Source organism: Syngnathus scovelli, chromosome 12 (genome assembly GCF_024217435.2).
Source record: "Syngnathus scovelli strain Florida chromosome 12, RoL_Ssco_1.2, whole genome shotgun sequence".
Taxonomy (NCBI): domain Eukaryota; kingdom Metazoa; phylum Chordata; class Actinopteri; order Syngnathiformes; family Syngnathidae; genus Syngnathus; species Syngnathus scovelli.
This window is the reverse complement of record NC_090858.1, coordinates 11,892,501-11,910,640: the sequence shown is the minus strand read 5'-3', so window position 1 is coordinate 11,910,640 and position 18,140 is coordinate 11,892,501. Positions and strand designations below refer to the sequence as shown.

The 18,140-nt window shown below is 45.7% G+C and overlaps 2 protein-coding genes and 1 long non-coding RNA gene across 3 annotated transcripts in view; 2 read left to right on the top strand and 1 right to left on the bottom strand.

Moving 5' to 3' along the window:
* The first annotated feature begins 322 nt into the window (after positions 1 to 322).
* On the top strand, positions 323 to 2,156 carry LOC125978742 (SLC35A4 upstream open reading frame protein). Its single transcript, XM_049736363.1, has 3 exons — positions 323 to 453; positions 894 to 992; positions 1,311 to 2,156. Exons 1-3 carry the CDS (start codon positions 439 to 441, stop codon positions 1,506 to 1,508), a joined length of 312 nt encoding a protein of 103 aa, XP_049592320.1. The 5' UTR covers positions 323 to 438; the 3' UTR covers positions 1,509 to 2,156.
* A 705-nt stretch (positions 2,157 to 2,861) lies between these two features.
* The window catches only part of srbd1 (S1 RNA binding domain 1), a 44,333-nt gene continuing 29,054 nt past the window's right edge, over positions 2,862 to 18,140 (top strand). The window contains exons 1-13 of the mRNA XM_049735479.2: positions 2,862 to 3,254; positions 3,376 to 3,628; positions 3,700 to 3,918; positions 4,078 to 4,244; positions 5,551 to 5,668; positions 5,744 to 5,882; positions 5,996 to 6,092; positions 6,160 to 6,343; positions 10,115 to 10,218; positions 10,294 to 10,401; positions 10,473 to 10,630; positions 12,176 to 12,266; positions 12,358 to 12,465. Of these exons, the coding sequence (XP_049591436.1) occupies positions 3,190 to 3,254; positions 3,376 to 3,628; positions 3,700 to 3,918; positions 4,078 to 4,244; positions 5,551 to 5,668; positions 5,744 to 5,882; positions 5,996 to 6,092; positions 6,160 to 6,343; positions 10,115 to 10,218; positions 10,294 to 10,401; positions 10,473 to 10,630; positions 12,176 to 12,266; positions 12,358 to 12,465 (1,811 nt within the window). The 5' untranslated portion in view covers positions 2,862 to 3,189. The remainder of the gene's footprint in view (positions 3,255 to 3,375; positions 3,629 to 3,699; positions 3,919 to 4,077; positions 4,245 to 5,550; positions 5,669 to 5,743; positions 5,883 to 5,995; positions 6,093 to 6,159; positions 6,344 to 10,114; positions 10,219 to 10,293; positions 10,402 to 10,472; positions 10,631 to 12,175; positions 12,267 to 12,357; positions 12,466 to 18,140) is intronic.
* LOC125978287 (uncharacterized) lies at positions 5,878 to 7,646 on the bottom strand. The gene is made up of 3 exons (XR_007484984.2): positions 6,896 to 7,646; positions 6,154 to 6,393; positions 5,878 to 6,077 (listed from the first exon to the last, which is right to left on the bottom strand). It is a non-coding gene; the product is annotated as an uncharacterized lncRNA (long non-coding RNA).

Sequence of the window (18,140 nt, the reverse complement as noted above, 5' to 3'; positions counted from 1 at the left end):
ACTCTGGCGTCCTGACCACATGAAGCTCCTCAACCTACTTCAACAAAGTTCTTTGGCACCGAGATTCCCCAAGAAGGCGCCAAAGCAACACTTTTATATTATACAAGGCTTTGTCCTCGCAGATGATTGACTCCTAAAACTTAAAAGAGACACAATCTGACCCACAATCGGGACAAGCATGCAGAAGCAATGGGATTTGACTATCTTTTGGTAGAAAGACCATCAGAGTCAAAACAAGAATTGGACCTATGTGATTCTGCCCACAAAACACGTAATACTCATCAAAACGCATAAACAGGCTGACGAGGATGTACCAAAAGCTTTTCAAGTTTGTAAAATGAACATCCATGACACGCAACCAACACTAGAGGGCAGTGTGCTACTCATTACCGTTAAAGCAACTGTCAATAAGCGAAGAAGAACGCGACCTAAGAAAATATGGTAAATGACAAGGTCGGTAACTCTCAATACAGCATATTTGATCGTTTTTATCATGACTGGGGGAGGGGGGCATAGCGTAGTTGCATTTATTCTTTGCCAATTTACAATAGAATACCCTTCCGACGTTTAGCAAGCTGGTTCACAATGTGACTTAGCATCGTCAGCTACCTAAGCTAACTACGGCACACATTCAGCTTTTCGATTTTAGGAAATGATAAGACATCGCAAAATAGCGGACGGCACTTAAATTACTGTATGACTTGTTAAACTGCTGGAAGTCTCTCTACTGTACACCGCCACCGAGAAAAGACAAAGACGAAAGTTTTTGCATGCTGTATTAGTTCTTGTTAGCCAATTTTAGAAAAACGTGTTGCATTGAAGCATCAAGCTACCTGTTGCTCATGAGTGTTTACATACAGTACGTGTGTTTTGTGCGTGCATCTTGTATTTAGGGTACTCTGGGCCAGCTGAAAGACCTGGTGGAGCTGAAGGATCAGCTAGAGGACATCCAGAAACGGATGGAAGATGAGATTCAGGCCGGGGTTCCTGCTGTAAGTGCCTCTATATACTCTACAGAGCAGGAGTTGTCACACTTGGGGTCCACAGAATACAGGAATGACATTTTCCAAGATCATAACTAAGCATAATAACCATGTGCACCCCTAAAAGCCATGAGCGTTACTTTTAAACTAAATATTATAGTAGAAAGTGACTAAAGAAATAAAATTGTCTTTATTCAATGTGGATTTGATTAATAAGACTTCTATTAATATTTTGATTGCAACCACAGAGGAGCTAGTTTTAAAAACACAATCAGTGTTTATAATCAACATCCACACTTTGCTGATCCATCCTATTGTCATATTCAGGGTGGCAGTCTACTGGCTTCACCCTTCCTGAAGGGTTTCCTGGCCGGCTATGTGGTGGCCAGGTTCCGCTCGTCGGCGCTGCTGGGTGCCGTGGTCGGGACGTGCACGGGAATCTATGCGGCGCAAAACTATAAGATTCCCAATGTGGAGAACACTGTTAAGGACTACATCAACAGTCTGAAAGGAGGAAGCCGATAAGAAACGATGATACGACTGCTATTTGTCTTCTGTCTCCTGTTAAATGCACTCTTTTGGGACAATCAAACTTCATTGGTCTGTCAGGTGCTTCTTTGCTTATGCAGGAATGTGTGTGTCTACAGGTGTTGGTTAAAGGTCAATTTTTTTAAAGAAACGCATGGAAAGTCATTGGTCATTCATATAAAAATGACTTAAAATGTGTACACTAATTTTAAGTGTTTATATTATGCGATTTGACAGTGATAAAGTAAAAAAGTTCACAAAAAATGCGCCAAATAAAAATGTAAGTGCCTTAAAGTGTGCTGTGCAATAGACATCCCTCTTGGGTTTTGTTTGCATTTTAATATGCTGGAATAGTCAATAATTGCACTTTTTGTTTGCTATTTTGAGTTGAACTTGTTATGAAAATGTTATAAACTGGACCTCAGACTTATTCAGTTCCACTTTTGTTGTGTTTTGCATGCTGCCTTTGTATGTAGAAATATTTTTATGGTTTAGTTTTTTTGAATTTCTCCCTGGGACCCATATATCTATTTCTATATTTTTGTTCAAAGTGGTCAGCTGGTTGACTCCAATCATCTCACTTTCAAAGTGCATCTCACTTTTTTGTCAATAAACGGGTAATGTGATCTGCCCATTGCGTTGCTACTTGTTCTCATTTGTTTGAAAACCGGTTGTGGTTGACATCAAACTTCAGTAATCCCTCATTTTTGCTGGGGTTACGTTCTGAAAATAACTCGTGATAGGTGAAATCCGTGAAGTAGAAAGCTTTATTTTTCTACCATTATTATACAGGTATAACATTGAAACCAAAGGACAAATTTTGTTTCAGGCCCAAGCATTTGTGTAACAAAGAGACGTAAAGACTTTCTTCCAGATAACTACAGTAAAATAATAATTTAAATCATCAATACAAAGTACGTACTATATAGTGCGCTTCTGCGGCCTGACTCCGCTCGGTGGTGTCTTTTTCTTCTGAAGCCATAACACAATGCACTGTGAAAAAGTTCTGAAGTAAAAAAGTTCACAAAAAAGCAGCGAGGCCGTGAAAGGTGAACCGTGATATAGCGAGGGATTACTGTAATACACAATACTCAGTGTAGATTATAAAGTAGGAATACAGTGAAAAGCATATTCACAGGTATAATATTGTGTATGTGAAAGTTGTCATTGTCTCTCTCTCTCTCTCTCTCTCTCTCTCTCTCTCTCTCTCTCTCTCTCTCTCTCTCTCTCTCTCTCTCCGTCTGTTTGTGGTGTCTGTCTGTCCATAGGGCTATCTGTCAACCATGCAATTTCCCTCTTCGCCTTTAGGTGGTGACAGCGTGCGTTAAATCGACGACGCTTCATGTCTTACTTGTGAGAAGAAGTTGAATCACTACCGGAGTTTATTCCAACCGGACAATTTCGCGGTCTCACATGGTGTGAATTGTCTGCGAAATAAAGTTGCCTTGCTCATTCTTTCGCTTGTAAGCATCGAAGTCGAACAAAAGTGTCGAGTTCAAATCGTAGTTTGCCGTCAGAACAGTGAGGGAGTGACGCGCCAAATTTGAAATGAGCTCTGTTGTAATTAGACTAGCGAAGGGCAGCTAGCAAAAATAAAGGATAACTTTTTCTTGATTTGGCGTCTTGTTCACTGTCATAAGGGCCCGACGTCTTTATATGTAATCCTCCTCTCAAAGAGATGAATCGAAAAACAAGAACCGCGGTCGTAGTGGACTACGTGGATTCGGTTTCAGACGAGGACAGGTAGGCAAATATGTTTGTTTCTCTTTATTTATGCGATTTTGTAGTTTCTTTGACAATGTTAAGTGTTGAGCAGCAGAGAGATTAAGTAAATATATATATTTCTCTCCCCCAACAATAACAGCATTGACAATGAAGAGGAGTGGAAGCCACCTAAGCCAAAGTCAATCCCTGGTGTCTCAGCTGCAGGTGAGAAGAGACCCTCCAAGAAACCCGCCAAACCCAGAGTGCCTAAAAGTGAGACTGCCAAGAGAGGCACTAAAGCCCCCAAAGCTGGGATAAAGGAGGAAAAGCCTGAAAACAAATCAAATCTACAGGCCGGAGATGTACAATCAGGCTCAACAGAGTCTGGACCAAGCGTCAGGACAAAAGAGGAGGTGCAGTATGATCAAACTGAAAACGCATTGTTTGGTTCATTTGCTCATTGTAAATCTGCTTTCCTGTGCAGAGGATGTCACATATCATCTCACAATCACATACGGGGCCCCCTGATGTCCCATCATTTGCCAACTTGACCGCAAAGAAAGAAGAAGAAGATGACGACGACTTCACCTTTGATGAGCCTGCGCTGAAGAAGCAGAAGACAGGCTGCCAATCGGCTCGCCGGTCCAAACAGCCGCAATCGGCGGTGAAAGGGGAACTTGATATGAACTGGGACCCCATTGAGGTATATTATCTTAGTGCACTTAATTTTTTTTTACAAGAAATAAGCAAAAACCTCTTACATTTTTTTTTGAATATTCTTTTTTTCCCCCTTAAAAACAATGGCTTAAAAGATGATAACTGCTAGTCATTGAAATCCTCATACTCATCACTATGTGCTCAGGTGCTGTCCACACTGTCGTGCGTGCAGCGTTGGGTTTGCGCTAACATCGTCACGCTGCTGCGCGAGGAGAACACAGTGCCCTTCATGGTGCGCTACCGCAAGGATATGATCAATCACATGGACGCCGACGCTGTGCGGGATGTCCAGCTGGTCTACGGAGAGCTGTGGTGAGTAGTGTGAATGACATCCTCTGAGGTGTAGCGTCCACGTCCCAAGTTAGAAAATGATCTGATGACATCAAACCACCAGTTTCAATTCAAATCAAATTTGCTGCCAAATATGCTTCATTTGTTCTAAAATATGTATCATATGTTTTTAACTGAATTTAAGTGGCGCGAGCTCATTGTTTGAAAACTTTCTGGCTGGGGCCATCATGTAGATTTCTATGTAGGATGCATATACTATGTTTGGCAGTAGGTGGCGCCAACCAACCGTCTTTTCGAGTCATATTCAAGCTGGGCACATCAATTCTCTCATTAAGTAAAATAGCCAAGAGTTAACAAACAAGGGAAATGTGTACACAATCAGCATTTATGTATTCAGATACTTTATTAAGCCTGCAGTAAAGTTTTGAGGAATAACCCAATTTTGTGTTAAGGCAAATTTTTAGGATTTTTCAATACCCACCACAACTGCAGTGCAGGTGATTCAGGATTTTAGTTAATTACTAGAAATCTAAGTATGTGCAACCTTATTGCAAACACCTGGCAACCAGCCCAAAAATACAATAAAATAAATATGAAATATTAAATAGTATAACACCTCTTAGATATTTTCCTTATAATTGTCAAGTGTAACTTGACTTGTTTGTTTTATTTTGAGAGAATGAGTGTGTTTGATGTCCCTCAAAAAGCGCGCGTACTGGCCAGGACATCCGCTAGCCAGAAGCAGCGCTGTGCTTTAAGAACATGTTGGTCAGAAGAGCGAACTCTGTCCTGGGCTGTCCCCTGGACTCTATTGAGGTTGTGGGTGAGAGGAGGACGTTGATTAAGCTTAAATCCATCATGGACAACACCTGTCACCCCCTCCATGAGATTGTGCGGTCTCTGAGCAGCCCCTTTAGCGGCAGACTTTTGCACCTTCGGTGTAGGAAGGAATGGTTCCGCAGGTCCTTCATTCCCTCTGCTGTCAGACTTTACAACATGCATGCCACCTGATAGAATGAATGTGTTTCGTCTCTACTAGCAGCACTTGTGTTTGTCCTTGTCTGTTATTTACCCTTTTTTGTAATTCTGGCACTTGTTTCATTCTTGCATTCATATTATTCTTGCACTCATATGCGCTGCTGTGACAAGTGAATTTCCCCGCTGTGGGATGAACAAAGTTCTATCAATCAATCAATCAATCAATCAATCAATCAATCAATACAATACTTGTATCTTGTCGCGAGACAGACAATTCGAATTGTGAACTAAGCAGCCACTTTGTTGTTTACGTGATTGTAATTGATGTTACCTTCTGTGTATCTTGTAGCACTTTGGCAAAGAAGACCCAGTCTGTGATCAACACTCTAAAAAAAGACGGCCTTTTGACTGCTGAACTTGAAAAAAGCCTGAGGAGCTGCCGATCCGCCGATGAACTGGATCACGTGGTCAGAATGTCCTTTCCGAGGACTAAAATCAAACGAATCAAAAACGCACATGGCCCGACTGTCTTGTGTTTGCAGTACACGCCTTACAAGAAAGGATGCAAGGTAACCAAAGTGAGGAAGGCCAAAGCACTGGGCCTCGAGCCAGCTGCCAGTGCTCTGATCGAGGCGCCGCACACGCTGGATTTAAGGACATGGGTTCAACCCGGAACAGAGGGTGTGATACACGCACGCGCGCACGAGTTTTAGCAACTTACAAATGAGTCTTCTCTTTATTATTTTGACAAACAAATGGCCTCTTGAGCATGAACCTTTGTGTGTTTTCGTCAGGTCTCTCGTCTGTGGAAGAGGTGTCAAGCGGCGTGCTCCATATCCTGGCCTACACTATCGCCAAAGACCCCGAAACGCTCACCTACGTGAAAAAATTGTGAGAGCACATCCACACATAGACAAACCCACCGTTCATCTTTTTGAATAATGCGCCGTACCCGTAGGTGTGAAAATGACGACGTGAGCCTCCACTCGTCGGTGACCAAGACCGCCCTCAAGGAGAAAGAAGAGAAGACGGAACCGAGCGACAATAAGTCAGCGACTCAGAAAAACAAAAAACAGGATATTGACAAGTTTCACCTCTACTTTGACTTCACCAGCACGCTCCGGCGCGTCCAGCCTCATCAGGTACGCCACAAAGTCCAGAAAGTCTTCACTCTGTCAGTCTCCACTGGTGCCTTGAGATACACATTGAATTTGCTGTGTGAGCACACTCGTAACAGTCGTATCCCAAACCATCTTTCCCCGTTGAAATCAACAAAGAGGGAGAATAAACCTCTTGTACTTTATGAGAACATATTTAGCGTAGATTGAAGGTGAAGAACTAAACAGTTTGGCCATTATGAGTTCGTGCTGCACTTCCATTCGTTCTGCTGGTCCTTCTGGTGTGGCCACCGAGAGTGAGGAGAATCGTCACGCAGACGCAATCCAACAAAAATAGTACTAAACTGTTTGCATTCAAATAACCGGAGGATGTTGATGCTAACTGTTAGCATGTGAATAGGGTTTTATTGTTTTTGTGTGAATGAATGAACGGCGTCGCTCCAAACCGAGCCTCGTTTGATGTGCGGGAAGTGTTTTGACGCCACATAGACCCGCAGCAACACATGCCATCTGTGCATGCCCCGCGCGTGTCGCTGACGAATGCGAAGCCACGTCAGTGGCGGTTAGCCTCCTTACCTTCTCTGTAGCATCCTCCCTACCCCTCACCATGCCCTGACCCCCCCAGTGACTGGTGGGTTACTCAGAGTTGTCCCGGGCCTCAGATGTCACCATGGCTCCCATCAGCAGCCTCTGTGCCGTACCAGCGCTCTCTGGCAAGCGGGCTCTGCCCTCCAGTCTTTAAATAACGCACACACACATCCAGCAAGTCCCCCTCGTTCTCTCCTCTTAACATATGTGACATGTCCCCCGTCGACATGCCATTGGATTAGAGCGCTTGACTGACAGACGCTCCCCGGCCCTGACAGCTCTCACTGCCCCGAGCGGAAGGGCAGAGAAGGAAGGGAATGAATGAATGAATGAAGGAAGGAAGGAAGAGAGCACAGATGGAGGAGTGTTCGTCACTTACCAGCCCCCTCCCCAACCCAAACGCCCCCAGCTCCTCTTCTCTCCACCCACTTAATTCGATGACTCGCTTTTGTCACAGAGCGTTAATCCGCAGTGACCCCGCTAGCTGTCGGACTACGGCTAAAATGAACCTTTTCTTGCCATCAAGTCGGCCAGGCGCGGGCTGGTTGAGCAGGTGGGAGACGGGAGGCGTGTGAGAGCGAGAGAGCATACATTTGCCCCCCCTTGCTTCTTCGCATTTTTATGCAAATCCACCACCTCCACCCTGTTGGAGGGAAAGGTTGCATACCGTGGTTTAAGATGACATTGTAGAACCTGTAACAAGCATGTACGTCTTTGCTGATTGAGATACAGCGTAAAAGATTGCATGTGCATTAAGATAGATGAACTCACAATCTTCTCTTTGTTGTTGTCAAAGTTTATCTTAGAAAAACGTCCTTCTCACGCCTTAAGATGTCCCATAGCCACCAAGCCGCGACTCCTTCTTGACGACTGATTGAACAGTTTGCTAATTGAATCAATCTCAATCTGTCGGGAACTCCCGCAATCACGCTGCGCAATTCTTTAGAGGCACGCCGAGATGGCCAGCTGGGACTTCATGCCATCAGGTCGGATTTTAAGGCCTTCTTGTGAAGAGTACGTGTTTAGCTCATAGCTATGAGCAGGCGGCATACGCCAGGACCAATTTGCGGGCCGCGATGCCGCTTGCTAAGACCAGCCGTCGGGGGCTTGCCTGCAGAACGCTCGGCATGAATGGAGCTGCTTCATCGATTCAACACTCTGCTTTGATGGACAGGTGCAACTCGTTTGTTTTGCTCTGTCTTTAACATGCAAAAAGCTTGGCGCCGTGTTTGGATGGAGATGAGCCGCGGTCTCGTGTGACGACTCTGAGTCACTTTATCCTCAATGGCACTGGCTTAAATAATTTCATTTAGTTATCGTTTACATTGCACATTCACTGTGTATCAAGAATACAATACACAGAGATTTTTTGAAGTGCTCCTCCATTTGAGAAAATTTGTATCGTACGAATCGATGGAATTCTATGAAAAAAAGTTGTATCGTGGCGACAGTTCCTTTATGAAGACGCAGACTTGGACTTGATTGACCTCGTGTCCCACTTGCGTCATCCGGGACAGCATGCATGTTTGTCCGCATGGTGTGGATGGATGTGTTGATGACAGTATTCCTCCAACGAAAGATGGAGAAAGACAAGGAGTTGTATAGCGAGAGGACAGCGGTTGGCCGGCTGCCCCCGCCTACCCTCGGGGAGCTTTCTGCTGCTTGCCAAGCGGGCGATGATGGCGGTCCGTCCCTCTGCTCTCGTCAGGCGTTGGCAGCTACCTCGCTACCTGTCACTCTGGGCTCCGCGTCATGCGCAACCCTGCTCATCTGTCTCAGTCTCACATCACCCTTACTCTCGGATCACCCGCTGTCTGTGGCTAGTGACCCGACCCAGGAAGAAAGTGAGGAACATGCGCGTTCGGCTATGGCGTGCGGCCTTGTTTTGAGACATTTGAAAGAGAGAAACAACACATAGGGGAGGGGGAGGAAAAGGCTTCATGAATTTGGTGGGTTGAAATCAGAACTGGAAACTATTTTAAATCTCTCTAAATGTAAACTGCGTCAAAGCCCAAGTGAAGTCTGGGCTGCCAAAAGGTACAGTTGAGTGCATACCTTGGATTTCTCCAATCAAAGGAGTCGCTTAGGCAGTTTGACAATGATTTGGCTGACTTCCAGATTTTCAAAATTTTCACCTCGACCGCGTTCGTTTAACTACTTAAAGTGCTCGAGCGTGCGCGCACGTCGGAAGGTGTGCCATTTGACGAAGATGACTTAAGAAATGCCATGGCAGTCGAGGCGGCCGCCTGCAGCGGTAACATGCCGTCTGGAGAGAAATGTACATTTCCTCCTAATTCCAGCAAGCACGCCCCTGACACGCCATTAGCTGTGTTTCTCACGTTGCTGCTTTTACGCGAGGGTGGCGCTGAGCTCGAACGGTTGTGGCACGGCGGGGGCGGCGGGGGCAGGCCTGGCGGTCCTCGCCCGCTGCTGATGCTGGCATACTGGTGGCATTTGTCAGCTCGCTTTTTCCACTTGGGCTCCAGATTGATGTCTCCTTTCTCGTGCTTTGCGCCGTGGCGGGCTAAAGGTTCCCCGCTGAAAAGGTCAGACACTTACTACTGTTTGCTTAACAGCATGTAACAACTGATGGGGGGGGTGGGGGGGGGTCAAAACACAGCAGCACGACTGGCTGACTGCAGGTCACGCTCAGAGGATCATCACTCAATTGGGTGTATGCAGAGTAGGAAATATTTAACTTTTCTCTGCTCGAGATTTGGAGTCAAGTTTGCTTGTCATAATTGAAGGACCTCAGCCAAGGAGCGAACGTGACCCCTTAATATCAAAATGAGAATTTGCCTTTGATAATACCAAGTTTTAGCCATCCATCCGTCCGTCCGTCCGTCCGTCCGTCCGTCCGTCCGTCCGTCCATCCATCCATCCATCCATCCATCCATCCATCCATCCATCCGACAAAGTCACAATAAGTCACATTGATTATGCAAGAAAAGGAACAAAAAGAGCAAATGCTTAATCATTTGAATCAGTGTAAGAGGAGAAGAACTCATGGCTGACCTGGCCAACACCATCTCCTGACCTCAACGCCGTTGAGAACCAGCGGAGCATCCTCATCAAGAAAAGCCGTGACTTCACTATATTGCCAAACAGCAACAATGATAATGTGATGTGTTAAATAATAATACAAAATTCATGACGTATTTTGAATATTGCTACATTGCATGAACTCCATCTTTTTCGCACTCCCAGACGTTGGCCATCAACCGAGGCGAGAGTCTGAAGATTCTGACAGTCAAGGTGAACATCCCTGACAGGGTGAAAAAGAACTTTATATGCTGGTGCATCAACAACAGGTCACAACACTCACACAGACGAGCGCACGGATGAGCACACATACACGCACATGCATAACCTTTGTTTGAATGCAGGTGGAAACCAAAAATGTACGCTCGGGAAGACCATCAAGCACTTATCAAGGATTCAGTGGAGGACTCTTACAAAAGGCTCATTGCGCCATTTCTCAGCAGAACATTCAGGTTTGCCAAACTCATTTGTTTTTAGCCTCACTGTCAATTCAAGTCTTATTACCCTGTCTCCCCGTTTTCAGAACCAACCTGACCAAAGCAGCCGAGAAAGAGTCGGTCGCCATGTTTGTGCGAAACCTCCGCCAGCGCTTGTTGGTGTGTCCGGTTCGGGGCTGCACCGTGATGGGGGTGGACCCTGGCTTCAGACATGGCTGCAAGCTGGCAATCCTCTCCCCAACCGGTGAGGGAACGTGATGATGATGTGGACCACGGAAAAAAAGGATATATAAAATATAAAAATTATATATATACATACACACACGCACGCACACGACACATCTACAACATTTTGAGAAAAAATATATATACAGGACTGTCTCAGAAAATTAGAATATTGTGATAGTTTATTTTCTGTAATGCAATTAAAAAAACAAAAATGTCATACATTCTGGATTCATTACAAATACACTGCAATATTGCAAGCCTTTTATTATTTTAATACTGCTGATTATGGCTTACAGCTTAAGAAAGCTCAAATACTATCATATCTCAATATTATAATATTTCCTCAGACAAAGTAAAAAAGATTTATAACAGCAAAACAAAATCAAACATTTGAAAATGTCTATTGATGCACTCAGTACTTGGTTGGGAATCCTTTTGCACGGATTACTGCATCAATGCGGCGTGTACATGGTCTGTACACCATTTACTGGTGGTTTTGGCACTGTGGGCAGGTGCCAGATCATGCTGGAAAATGAAATCATCTCCATAGAGCTTTTCAGCAGACGGAATCATGTAGTGCTCTAAAATCTGCATTTACTCTGGACTTGATGGAACACAGTGGATCAACACCAACAGCTGACATGGCTCCCCAAACCATCGCTGACTGTGGGATCTTCACACTGGATTTCAAGCAACTTGGATTTTGCTCCTCTCCAGCCTTTTCTCCAGACTCTGGCGCCTTGACTTCCAAATGAAATACAAAACTTGCTTTCGTCTGAAAGAGAACTTTGGACCACTCGGCAACTGTCTAGTGCTTCTTTCCCATAGCCCAAGTCAGACGCTTCAGAAGTGGCTTGACCATGGGAATACGGCTATTGTAGCCCATTTCCCGGACACGTCTGTGAACAGTGGCTTTTGATACCTGGACTCCAGCTTCAGTCCACTGTCTTGGAAGCTCCCCCAAACTCTGGAAGCGACTCTTCTTCACATTGCTGTTAAGGCTGCGGTCATCTCTCTTGGTTGTGCAGCGCTTCCTGCCACATTTCCCCCTTCCAACAGACTTTTTGTGGATGTGCTTTGAAACTGCACTCTGTGAACAGCTTGCTCTTTTGTGTCTTACCCTCCTGATGGAGTGTGTCAATGATGGTCCTCTGGACAGCAGTCAGATCAGCAGTCTTCCCCATACTTGTGACTTAGTTTACTGAACCAAGCTGAGTGTTTTTCAAGGCTCAGGAAGCCTTTGCAGGTGTTTCGAATTAATTAGACGATTCGTGATTAGTTGAATACCCTACAAATATACTTATTCATGATATTCTAATATTTTGAGATAGGATATTTGAGTTTTCTTAACATGTATGCCATAAACAGCAATATTAAAATAATAAAAGGCTTGCAATATTTCAGTTGATTTGTAATGAATCCAGAATGTATGACATTTTAGTTTTTTTAATTGCGTTACAGAAAATAAAGAACTTTATCACAATATTCTAATTTTCAGTACTGTATATATATCTAGTTGAAAAATCCTCAAAATGTTGTCTTGTTTCTCTTCTGCTCGCAGGTCAAATCCTCCACACAGACGTTGTCTACCTGCATGGCTGCCGCAATGATAGAGAAGCGGAGAAACTGCGCCACCTAATGGTCAAACACAGGTACTGCCACAGCAAGAGTGTTTTTTTTTTTTTTTTTTTTTTTATTAAATTGGTAAGTCACTAACTCCTCCCGTCCGCTTGTCAACACTAGCTGTGGCAAGGTCGTCATCGGCAATGGGACGGCATGTCGCGAGACTGAGGCCTTCTTCGCTGACCTCATCGCCAAGTGCTACTTTCACCCCCTGGACGTATCCTACTGGTAAGATCTCCCGTCCGAGCGCCTCAGACTAAAGTAGGGTCACCTGCGAAGCTACAAAGCGTCAGCGCTTCTCTGTGCTTGTTCTGGCACGTTTGAATGCACAAGGAGCTGTGACCGCTCTGCTGATGCTCTCGTCTTTATCTCTTGCGCAGTTTGAACTTCCCTCAGGTACGCCCCAGGGGGTAAAAATAATCAAAAGCAGTTGTAATACCTTCTCCTCAAATAACTTGATATGGCCAAAAGAAAACACGGTTTCCCTTTCATTGGAGGCTTCAATCTAATTGTGACGAAGCCATGCATAACAACGAGCGGGACCTCTCGTTCACCTACCGAGTAGAAGATTCTGTAGATTCTGCAGCACTTGAATAATGTTCCAAAAATGCTCAGCATTCATGTAGCAAATAGTTGTGGCGTCTCCCGTTCCTTTCACTTCCTTGGATAAATGTAACTCACTAAGGCATTAACTGCAGAGCTCTTTATCGACAGTTGCTAGCCAAAATATCGGCACCAAAGCCACCTACAGCATGTTGTTAGCAAGTTCTCTGCGCAGGATTCAAAATAATCTGGGGCCATGTCCACAATATTGCTCAATTGGTTTCATAGAACTTTTCACATTGCTAACTGCAAAAAAATGAGCAGCGTCTGTTGCTAATTGCTAAAGTCATTTGGACGCTAAACAATGCGGTGCAGTTTTTACTGCTGTCAGTCAGAGGTGATCGTCAGGTGGCATTCCTCATCACCGATGTTGTGGCTGTCGAGTCGTTATCTAAATGTAACGTTCGAGCGTGGACAGGAATGGTTGAGTGAGCAGAGGAATGGAGAAAAAACAAAAGATGGAGGGCGAAAGAGAGGGACAGAGGCGCACAGGCAAATTGCAATGCACCCCCCCCCCCCCCCCCCCCTCTTCCTCTCCCATATTGTCTATTAAAGCCATCTGGACTTTGTTTCACTTTGGGCCAATTAAGGGGATGCTTTGCGGTGTAGGTTGTGTCTGTAAGCGGGTCCGGCCCACGCTTGGGCGTGCAACGCAGCAGGAGCTCGCTCCAAGCATAACAAGCCCGGCGGCCTCGCCGCGCTCGCCGCGGCTCTGTTTGTTGACTCGAGGTTCGCATCGGGACCGCAGCCTAGAATCACGTAAGCCGGAATGCGTATCATCCCAAGTTCATCAGCGGCAACACCTTTGCTCTAATCGCCCGCCTTGTCGTCTTCTTTTACAGACGCGGTGAAAGCACGGCGTTATTACATTAACGGGATTGTTATGAGTTGAGATATTTTTCAGTTGAGGCGTTCCAGATATAATGTCTCTTGTTCGTTTTTATCATGGAGCTATTTAGCTTTTGAAAGACATTTGGAACCATTTTTTGATTGATTATTTATATCACCCTGAATGCTCTTAGTAATCCAGAAATACAGCTACGTACTCAAAGCACGCGCCACCGCCTCACTCCCAAATGACATATGGCCCTCAATGTATGTATAGAAACAGGGATGAGAATTTTCCGCGGATCCGCGGATTTACGTGTTTTTTTCTGTCGAAAGTATCATTTTCGTGAATCGTGTAAATTCGCTGAGAATGTTTTTTTTTGTTTGTTTTTTTTAATATAAGGGGGGGGGGGTATGGAAGTTAACGTTAGCCTTGGCGACTCGCGAGCATTCGCCCGCCCACCGCAACGGCATCTTTTGGCACATCTCAAGGCAAAATTAGTTAAGCTGTGAGTATGGAAATCAGCGTGCCTCTGTAAACTTAACTCACTGGCAGCAATGATGCGACAACATCCGCCTTATTTTCGGCAGCATTTTGGCGCTACTCTCGTCACATAATTTCCACTTGTTAACTTAACTTACGCGGAGAACTAGTGTTTTTACACCGCCACAATGTGAATTTGCAATTGGGTTTTCATCACTTGTAGACGAGTTTAGTTAGATAGATCTAGGGCCTACTCAGCAAAGGTTTTCGCCAGCATGAGGATCGTGCCAGGGAAATAGACAAGCCGAACGGGATCAAGAGCTGCTTCAGATTGGCATGACGCGAGAGCAGCGTCAGCGTACAATTCGGAACACAGTCCGTAACCACGCGCCTGATGGAACATATCCGTAAAGTAGATGTCCCGGGGAAGGTTTTGTGTATTCTCTGTCAAGATATGATCAGCTATGGAGGTCGCGGCGCTAGGAACATTAAGGAGCACATCAAAACAAAAAAACTCAAAGGTACTTTTTTTCTTTTACAAGCATGTGGGTTTAGAAAGTAACATGATGTTACATGTAAGCTAATGTTACGCTATTGGCATGATATTGGCATGATATCGTTAAAGAATAAATCTTCAATATACAGTGGAGCTTCGGTTTTCGAACACAATCCGTTCCAGAAGGCTGTTCGAGAAGTGAATCGTTCGAATTCCGAATCATATTTTCCCATTACAAATAATAGAAAAAAAATTAATCCGTTCCAAGCCCAAAAAAACCCCCGCCTTTTGTAATTTTTTCATTTGCGCATTTTTGTCCAATCGCGCAACTGCAGCGCACCGCCAAACGCGCAACCGTAGCGCGTCGCCGACCTCGCAAACCGCACCGCGCTGGTCGCATTGTTGTGACAGAGCCGTCGCTGAAATTTAGAAAACATTTTTAAAGTCCTGCTGTACTTTCCAAAATTTAAGTGAACATCAGTGCGCAGGGAGCTTAATTTTGTCCGATCGCGTGACTGCAGCGCACCGCCGACCGCGCAACTGCACCGCGCTGGTCGCATTATTGTGACAGAGCGGTTGAAAAATTTTGAAAATATTTTTAAAGTCCTAATGTACTTTCCAAAATTTAAATGGACCTCAGTGCGCAGGGAGCTTAATTTGGTCCGATCGCGCAACTGCAGCGCGCCGGGCGCTCAGTGTCGCATTGCTTTAGGAGCGTCTTTGTGTTTTAGGATGGCTTTACTGCTCCCACTTGCTTCCTTTGGAGGCATGATTAGAGTTGATGCAATCCTCAGAGTAACGAGAACGTAATAACGAACGGAGTCAGTTGGCATGCGGGTCCTCTCGGCTCATCTCGCGGGGTACGACAACCGAATTTCGTCCGATATCCGAAGCAAAAAAATCTTGAATTTTTGGTTCGAATATCGATTTTTTCGAGAACCGTGACGTTCAAAAACCGAGGCCCCCCAGACCCCCGGTCGGCCCCCCAGACTCCCGGTCGGTCCCCCAGACCCCCGGCTACTTTTCAGTGTTTTTTCACATTTGCCATTCTCATCCCTGATCGAAAGCATCTTTGATGCTAGGGCGGAAAGTTCCAGAGTGGTATTTTGTATTTATTGACGAGACCCTGAAAGTCTCCAGCTGCTTGGCCTGCCACTTTGGACCATCATCGAGTTCCTCAACGGGGACGATGATTGGGGCCCACGGCTCCTCTGGTCTTCCTCCCCCGCCGGGTGACCCGCGGCCGACCCCGACCAGTCTCATTGTGACGGCGATGAACATGTTTATCTAAGATGAGCAGTGTGACGTCTCACCAATTGTCAGGACTGCCTTTGTTTTAATAGTCACCCAATTTCAGTGACATTTTGGAACTTGACCGTAGTGTTAAAATCCTGAGATTCAAACAGGGGTATGTGGACTTTTCCTATCCACTGTACATGGATGTCGAAGCAGGCCTCGCCGTTGCTTTTAGTCCACGGAAAGGCCGCAGCCTAATTTGCGCCATCTGCTTCCCGTCGCCCGTTGAGGCTTCCGTGTGTCTTCTGCCCACAGCCCTCATCCCCACCCTCTCCCTTCCCGCCTGTCTCTCCCACTGTCCTTCTGCCTCAGTGCTCGTCTGGAATGACGGCTAGAAATGGCAGCCCGCCGGCTTCCCTGAACTTGAAATTGCGTGCGATTTTATAATCAATTCTTCTACGCTTGCGGACACTTTGATATCCATGTGCTGTTTTGTTGGTGGTGGTTGTTTACGTACAAATGGCGTTACATTCCCTTACATTATTGCATTCTCACAAGCTGATGATTTTGTTGCTACATCAGTCAGTGATATTAACAGCTTGACAAAAAACGCCACAAAAATGTCCTGCTTCAAAAACACTTTGAAATTATTTAATCTCTTGTTATAATTGCTGTAGTGTTTAGGCTTCCTTGTTTTTGTTTTTTTTAATTCAAGATTTATGCACACATTCCAAAATAATGAGACAAGTCATCTGGAACTTCAGCTTTTGTTCCACTGCAGCGAAAGGCCTCTTTGAATAGCGTGTGAGTCTCGTTTGTATCGACAATGACAAGTTGGCCATGTCTGGTTCAAACAAGCTGATGCTAATGATAGCAGAGGGCAAGAATATGTGTGTGTGTGTGTGGGGGGGGGGTTAGAAAGCTCTTTGGGCAGTGGTGATGATAGACAGATGCACACACGCACGCAAACACACACACACACTCACACACACACGAGAGCCTCTGGCCGATAACGACGACTCATTTCTCAACCGCTTGCTTTGTCAATGAAAAAGGCAAATGAACCTTTGGAATTGAAGTGCAACGATGGGGACAATCATTGGACTTGCTTAGTTTTGAATCTTAGCCGGTTCATCTGTTCCGTTTCTGATCTACTCTGCTGTTTTCTGGATTGGTTACGCTGGACTCTTGGGCGGCTTTCATGCCTTTGCCCCAAGTAGTGGCCTGACTCTCTCTCTTTCAAGTAGTAGTCATCATTCTCTCCTTGATGGGCTAGATGGGTAGATGTCTTCACGATATGCCCTTGACCCCGCCCTCCAGCCGGATGAGATCATTTCGAGGGACGAGCAGGACAGCCGCAGCCGAGCGCATTGATGGCCTTGTGTATCTTCTGTCAAGACCTGTGTCTGGGCCCGCTGCCAGGCGCCGGCTCGAGCGAGCGATGACGAAAACACAGTGGCGGCACCACCGATGTGGCGTGTGTTCCCGTCCAGGCTGCTAGCTCATCGCTGCGTTCTGTTTTTGATTGCCGTTGATGCTTCCAAATGTGTCCGTGAGGCGAGTCGCTTCACATGGCGCTGATTCGCGCTTCCCACACGTCCTTCTTTTAACATTTGACGAAACTTATTTACCGGCGGCTTCCCTCAATCTTTAGCCTCTGTGCTTTAGTCTGACAATGATAGCAGAAGTTTTCAGTGTGTGTCCTTTTTGTGTCACATGCCCTGAGTACATTTACAGTCATTATCATGCTGCCTCTTCTTCCATTAGCAACACGTTGTGGCCCATCAGGCCTCACTCCTGGTCAACTTCAGTTTCTTCAGGGCCACACCAGTGTGACAGAAATATTTGGGGTTCCGTCTGTAGGTGTGTGTGTGTGTGTGTGTGTGTGTGTGTGTGTGTGTGTGTGTGTGTGTGTGTGTGTGTGTGTGTGTGTGTGTGTGTGTGTGTGTGTGTGTGTGTGTGTGTGTGTGTGTATGTATGTGTGAGAGAGACGGGCCTTTGCTGCAGAAGAATTGACATGAGTGTCTGTGAGGCTTTGCTCTTTTCAGATGTGCCTCACACTGGCAGTTGGGCTTTGTGTGTGTGTTTGCGCACGCGGCCCTCCCCGCCTGCCTCCTAGCGTCTTTGCTGGAGACTGACGGCCCTTGACACCTGCCATTTGGACGCTTTTCTCTGTGAAAAATGTCATCGTCTTCTAAGCCGACATGTATGCGTTTGTGTGTGTGTGCCCGCATGGGTCGTGTGCGGGAAGAAGGA

Excerpts from the sequence above, each read along its gene's own strand:
- LOC125978742 (XM_049736363.1), top strand. Across the intron at positions 993-1,310 it reads TTCAGGCCGGGGTTCCTGCT|GGTGGCAGTCTACTGGCTTC; the intron begins GTAAGTGCCTCT and ends TGTCATATTCAG.